Source organism: Microtus ochrogaster, linkage group LG2, assembly GCF_000317375.1.
Source record: "Microtus ochrogaster isolate Prairie Vole_2 linkage group LG2, MicOch1.0, whole genome shotgun sequence".
In the NCBI taxonomy this organism is placed as follows: Eukaryota; Metazoa; Chordata; class Mammalia; order Rodentia; family Cricetidae; genus Microtus; species Microtus ochrogaster.
Genome location: NC_022028.1, coordinates 25383847 through 25390923, shown reverse-complemented (window position 1 = coordinate 25390923; position 7077 = coordinate 25383847). Strand labels below are relative to the sequence as shown.

The window sequence follows — 7077 nt, the reverse complement described above, 5'->3', positions numbered from 1 at the left end:
TGAGGCTTCCTCCTTGCCCGTGACTCTAGCTTGTGGCAGGTTGACATGAAACTAACCAGCATAGACCTCTATTCCTCTACCCCCAGAAGAACATCCTGCAGAAGGCAGAGTTCTTCATATCGGGCCTTGGGACGTGCATACTGAAGAAAGGACACACAGAGAAACAGAATTTCCAATGGTATTCAACAGAGGGTTTCACAATTTATTGGGAAACAAGTTGAGTCTATTGTTCCATAATACACACTGTACATAAATTTGGTGGTTTGTGATACATACTTGGCATCTGCTGAATTATATAAAATTGAGTTTCTTTAATTAAAAAAAAACAACCTTCATTATTTATCAGTATAAATATAATTGATAAAAAAATGTCATTAAAATGGCTCAATACTTTTCCTTTCATTATAAGTGAAATTCAAAAGGCAGGAGAGAGAAAACCATACATTCTGCTAAACCAGTTTTAAACACTGGTAATTAAAACATCGTTGCATGTGCAAACTTCTGCAACACTTGGTTGGCCTTTTAAAAACGCCATCAGTGAACTCTGAATAATGGAGAAAGCATGAAAGATGGCTGAAGCCAGGTTCTTCTGGGGAAGAGGGGGATAACTCAAAGGAAGCCCCCCACTGCCTGGATGGGAAGTTACATCTTCATTCTCCCCTGTGGATCAGGAATGACACTACCCTCCAATTCAGGGTCTTTCTTGGCCCAGGCTTATCCTTGTCTCTACCCCCTACCTCACCCCCAGTTATTGGTGCCACACTATCTGTGGTCCTCTGCTATTGCTCTCTCCTTATACTTTCTGGCCCAGTTTCCCATTGGCTCTAATTCACTCATAATATACATGTAAGCCAATACATTTTTTTTTGGATGACAGACAAAAAAAATTATCAGCAAAATTAAACTTTTAAAGCATCATGGGTAAAGGATAGACTTCTGGCTGCCGTCTGGGACAACCGTTCTTTCTCTGAGCCAGCAATCTAGTGATCCATCCATTCAGTGCTCTCAAGCTGGATCCAGGAGAAAAGAGGTCAAAAGTGGGGAGTTAAAATCCCAAGCCATCTGCTTTTGTCTACCTCTGTGTAAGTGAGAAGTCGCCCTTTAAATAATGTTTGTGCTCGCCCCTAGCAGATGTTCAAAAACATCAAAGACAGAAGGGTACCCACATTCATACAATCCTTAAAACTGTGGGTTTCTTCTTGGCGTGTGAACCTGGCTCTGCAATTTTCCAGAACTATTCAAATTATTCTGAAGACAGTCATAGAGTTAAAAACAAACAAACAGAAAGCTTCTGTACCACAAAACCCAATTTGCTTTCATTTTTAGTTACAGAAGAAATGTTGACCTTTAGGGAACCAGTACTGGGAAAGAAAAATATCAGGCTGAAAATTCTAAAGCTGGTTTTAGTAAATCCCTACACTGAGAAGGAGCGTTGTTTGCTCCTTCTGAAAAAAAAACCTGGACTCGGTTGCTTCCTATAAAACACTCACATCTTCTCCCATAGGATGGAGGAAGGGGAAGCAGACAGTGATGGATCCGAAATCAAAGAGTTGGAGCACAGCGACAGAAGCCAGAAAGTTCAACTTCAAGGCCTAGCTCCAGGAGAGTTAAAAGAGCAATTCTGTTAAATAGGTCAGTTTCCCAGACCTATATATAAAATTAGAATAACTGCAAAATTCAAATGCGATTATCCAAGAACATTTTAAAATAAAGGTCTTGGCCAGTCTATGCCATATGTTCTCATTGCAGAAAGCGAAGGGCGGGAACACTCTCGCGACAGACCTCGCTCTCAGAGAGGTCTGATTCCTGCTTGCAAAGAAAGCACCTTCTGAAGTGACCACCAGCTGGCAACACAGAAGGGCTGGCGGCTAAGACTTAGAGTAAGGAGAGATCAGGCACTTGAGGATTTTAGCACCGAATCAAACTTAGAACTTTAGCAAATTCCTGGTCAGGTGAAGCAAAGGAAAGAGCGAATTCTAGTCACCGGAAGTGGGCGGCACAGCACAGATGGGGTGTGGCAAAGGCAGAGGCCAGGGCTCCAGAGGCAGTGCTGCAGTCCCTGGGCAGGATGGTGGAGAGCAGGCTTGACAGGAGAAGGCTGGGACTGGGGACAAGATGGGCGGGAAGGCTGTGCAGACTTCAGCATCTGCAGCCCCAGAAGGTGAGGTAGGAGCTGAGTCTCCTGCATGAGGCTGTGCTTGCCGCAGAGTGCGGGGAGGAAGCGCTGCAGAGCTGCATCTCCAGAGAAGCCACAAGCAAAAGTACAGAGAATAAGGATCATGCAACAGTCATTCCAGAGTGGACCTGTGAACAGAAGAACCTCGGGAGTGGCTCCCTTCTACGGTCAACTTAAAATTCACCCTCTTCTGCGGAGAGCAGAGGTGACTACCATGGGGGAACCCAGGGAATCCTTCTTCATTGAAATGACAGTATTCACGGTCTATAAATAAAGTTTAGTCTTCAAAAACTAAGTTTGGTGGTCAAGATGTCTGGAAAAGGCAAGGAAGTTATGCCTTCTACGGGGGGAGGGGAGTGTCATTAAACCTCACCCGCATTGAGGCTTACGGGAGCCACTTCTTTGGCCCATGATCCCCAAAGTATTCTCAGATAACTACAGTCCCAACTGCAAGGCTGCACGGAATTTACTTCAGTCACCCACAGATGTGGCCATCTCCTGAAGCTGACTCTCCCCCCCCCCCGTTCACTGCCTCCACAGTTAGCAAGCATCCCAGAGAAGCATCCCTGAGCAGCCGTTGCTCCGGAGCTTCCCCAATGCTCACTCCCAACTGACCTAGCCCACTATTGTCACCAAGTCCTATTCCCTGAACGGTGTGATTCCGGGTGACCTGGGGATAAGGGACTACATAGGTGTGTTTCGTGACAGCATACGTTCCTGGGAGGCACAGCCTAGCTGCAGCACCGGATGACAGGAGGGATCCCAGTGTTCTTGGTCCACTTCTGCCACGTTAGCCGAGAGGCAAGTGAGTCTCTGCCTGCTGTTTCCCCTTAGTGTCCAGCACAGGATCCGGGGTTAGTAAATGGTGTCTGGATAGCGGTGATTGCCGTTGGGCTGGCATGTGGTATCGGATGTTTTTCCAGAACATGGTCTTTGCGGACTGTGGTCCCTCTTTAAAGTCCCCTGACCAGCGAATGGCTCCTTGTTTCCGCTGAATGAACTGAATAGATTCGGGCATTTTCTCATAGTCTTGGATGCTCTCTAGCTCGAGGAGGACAACTTTAATTCCTTCCCGGGTGAGAGCATTATAAATGGCGATTTGCTCTTCAGATGAGTGGCCCAGCCAGCTGAAGCCACCCATATCTCTCACTAAAGTGATAATCAGCCTCCTGCTTTTCTTTACGTTTTCATTAGCAACCTCGAAAATATCTGCAAGACATAGAGCGCATTGGGGTCAGTCTAGGTTCCGTCTAGACGTTCTTTCCTGAACCCAGCCCTCAGGAAGTCCTTGGCAACCTCTGCTCTACGACTCCCATTGCTTTTGCCTTGCCTTACTTGAGAGCCAAAGACAGTTTCATTTTACAGACCGGCTTAAGAACTAGCCCAGAAAAGACGGACTCTGCTCTTGGAACTCAGAACACCCTCAGTCCAAAATTTGAAAATGGCTTGCTAAATTACTATAATTACTATAATACTCCTGGCTTAGCAACGTAGTTATTAGATCTAACTAGTTATTAAATTTTCAAAAGAATAAAAATCAATTAAACGCTGACCCAACAAGCTAAGAGAAAATTTAAAGAAATTCCTTAAAGTCTTCAGATATGTCCAATGGAGCCAAGCCTAAGAACTGGAACTCAGCAGCTAAGTTCACAAGAAGGATCTCCATACCTTCCCCAGCATCGTCGTCTCTTCCACAGATGAACAGCTTGTATCCAAACTGACCCTCCAAGACCTCAGGCAACAGCTTGAACACAAAAGAGTCTAAGTTTGAGGAGGATCCCCCTCCGACAGTCTTGGGATAGAGAATATAGGCATCATAGATCTTTCCATCTGAAGCTAAGGGGGAAATGAAATGTATTTAGAACCATCGGGGGAAACAGAAGATTCGATACAAAATCAACGCCACAAATGTTCGTTTCAGCTTGGTACAGTTGCCTGACAGAAAAGAGCAATACCACACATCTGATGCCACTTTAAATTCAATAGGGCAGCAATGTGTAATTTTTGTTTTCATAATTACCCCTTAACATCTTAAGGAATGATAGGCCTTCTCACAATGTTTATGTGTGCTTTTGATTTTTTCCCTTAGATATTTAAGTGGTATCCAGATCAGTTGTTATTGTTGACACAAGCTAGCCGCCATTCAAGAAGGCAGAGCTTCGGCCAAGAAAGTGCTCACTAGGCTAGTTTGTGGGCAGGCCAGTAGGGCATTTTCTTGATTGATGATTGATATGGGAGGGCCCAGCCCATTGTAGGTAGAACCACCCCTAGGCAGGTGATCCTGAATGGTATATATATATAAGAAGTCAGGCTGGGCAAACCAGGGAGAGCAAGCCATTAAGCAGCACTCCTCCCTGGTCTCTGCTTCAGTTCCTGCCTCCAGTTCCTGCTTGAGTTCCTATCCTGACTCCCTGACTACAAGCTATAAGGTAAAACATTATAGCTTTCCTCACCAAGTTGATTTTGGTCGTGGCATTTTTCTCACGGTAACAGAAACCCTAACTAAGACCAATAGTCACAAAGCCTGTAATCAGACTGTCATCTTTGACTACTAACAGAAACCTGTCATAACACTCTTTTGAATGGATAAAATATAATCTAAATAATGGAATGCTTTATATACACTAACATCAAAACTTTAAAAACATATGAACAATATTTTTCTCTTTCAGAAATACATTTCATTCCATCTTTATGAGTTTTACGCATGTGCAGAGTATATTTTGATCATATCTCCCTTCCACTGATCCTCTCCAGCTCTTCCCCAGCCCCTCCCCTGAGCATTTCCCCTCTTAACTTCTTGTCCCTTTCTTATACCCTACTGAGCCCAGTTAGTGTTCTCTGTACCGGCGTCAGCCTAGAGCCAACTTCTGGAACACGAACAGCCAACCAGAATCCATAACATCATAGAAAACTGCCTGTCTCCGGGAGCCAGCAGCTACAAATAGCTCCTCAGCTAGGACTGGGGCTTCGTGAGCTTCTCATCCTCCATGGTGGGATGTTCACTAGCTGGATCTTGGGCAAACAGCTTCTGCTCAAACATTAGCCATTTGCAAATCACTCCTGTGTCCTTTGAACTTATACATTTGACTTTACCTACGGAATAGTGTTTGCTACACTTGAAAGCTTTTTACTCTTCTGCAACAAAAATTACATGTTGAGATTTTTTTTAGCATCAGCATCTGTTTTCATTAACATATATTAACTCTAAAAATTACGAGTTTCATTATGACATTTCCATAGATGTGTATAAGGTACCCAGATCACAATCATCCTCAGGACCCTCTCTTTCCTCCCTTCCCCCACAACACCTTTTTAAATTCTCATGTCTTACCTGTTTCTTCTTATGTTTTACAACAAAATGGTCCTCACATGGCAATTAATGCTCCCCTATATACTTTCAAGGCAACCATTCCTTTATCACATTTTTCTTGCCCAATTCTCCAAACATCTCAAGCCTACATTCTACTTATACTTTCTATATTAGTTTGATATGATGCTGGAATATTAAAGAAAAAGACGTAGAACTCTCTTTCATTTGACTGTGGACCATGAATCCACAGGGTACATGCAGCACAGAGCATGCCTTAACGATGGATTCTGGGTAACTATCTTACAGACAGTTGCTCTAAACACCTGTGTATCCTGCCAATAGGGAAGCTAGGGTGGTAACTAGCATCAAGGTGTATCAGTTATGAAACTAAATAAGAATCAATGTGTCTAAGCCAACACCATCATTAAAAGCTTTCAGTAAAAAAAAAAATGCTAGGAGTCATCTTTAACTCTTCAGAGGAAACATTTCGTGGGATATAAAATTATACCTTTTGAGGGGAGAAAATGGGAGAAAGAATCCCTGTACCAAAGGACAATCTCAACTTTGAAGATTTTATAGATGAAAACACATGATATAATTATAGCTGTTAAGATGACAAAGGTCCCAATGATGTAGTTCTTGAAATCAGGGGCTACAACAAAAAAAGAGGAGAAAATCATTAGAACCAAAAGGAATGAAAACTTTGGTGACGGCCATTTGAATAGGTTTACTGCAAAGAGCATGCATTTGGGAACCACTTTACACCCAGAGCCGTGGCTGTGCATCCACTGTCATTGTATCAGTGGACACTAATGAGGGGGGCAGTGTTGCATAAGTCCATAGAAAATGAAGGTACATTCTTTTAAGTTTCCACCTAAAGCACAATGCACAGTACGAGAAAACCTTTTGGGGACCATAGAGACAGAGTTCACCATAGCACAACAGGCTAGGTCAAAATCATACAAAGACTGCATGATTCACCGAGGGAGATCTGACAGGAAGATCCTAAAGATGGGGTACAAAAAGGAAGCGGCCTTTCACATTCCCACATTCATGTGGTCTCTCCTCATAATTCACCCAAAGAAAAGGAGTGTGGGTGAGAGGTGAGAGAAGAGGGAGGTTAAGAGGAAGGAGGGTGGAGAACAATTGGGAAAAGGAAAGACGAAGGAAGTGCCTCTTGGCTGTCAGGGCATGGGTAGCATCCAGAAAATATCTAAATCCTCAAATGCCTTGCTTTTCTGCTTTATTTATTTGTTTGTTTATTTAAATTATGTTTATGCACATACCCTGGCTTTTAAGCCCTGTTTTAAATACTGTGGAGTATTTAAACAATATTTTCAGCACTGGGTTTTGACTATACCAATTCTTGAAAACCAGTGGCTTCAGACATCCTTGTTACCAACAGGGTAGTTAGGCTTTCCCTGTATAACCATCTTGTTTGGTCCTGTGCTTTAAAAAATTCATGAGGTAATGAATATGAAGCCAATACAGGTAGCTACTGGTCCTGGGAAAAAGAATAATTTGTTAAGAGATATGGAGAAGAATTGCTGTGACTGGAATGCATGATGCCTCCACATGTGACTGGGAT

General features: G+C 43.3%; 1 protein-coding gene across 2 annotated transcripts in view; it reads right to left on the bottom strand.

Annotated features, from left to right (window-relative positions):
• Positions 1-174: 174 nt before the first annotated feature.
• Positions 175-7077, bottom strand: part of Il1r1 (interleukin 1 receptor type 1) — a 64311-nt gene continuing 57408 nt past the window's right edge. For both annotated transcript variants that reach the window (XM_013351084.1, XM_005359986.1), the window contains exons 10-12: positions 5998-6141; positions 3845-4012; positions 175-3385 (exon numbers count right to left, since the gene is read on the bottom strand). In XM_013351084.1, the coding sequence (XP_013206538.1) occupies positions 2967-3385; positions 3845-4012; positions 5998-6141 (731 nt within the window). In that variant the 3' untranslated portion in view covers positions 175-2966. The remainder of the gene's footprint in view (positions 3386-3844; positions 4013-5997; positions 6142-7077) is intronic.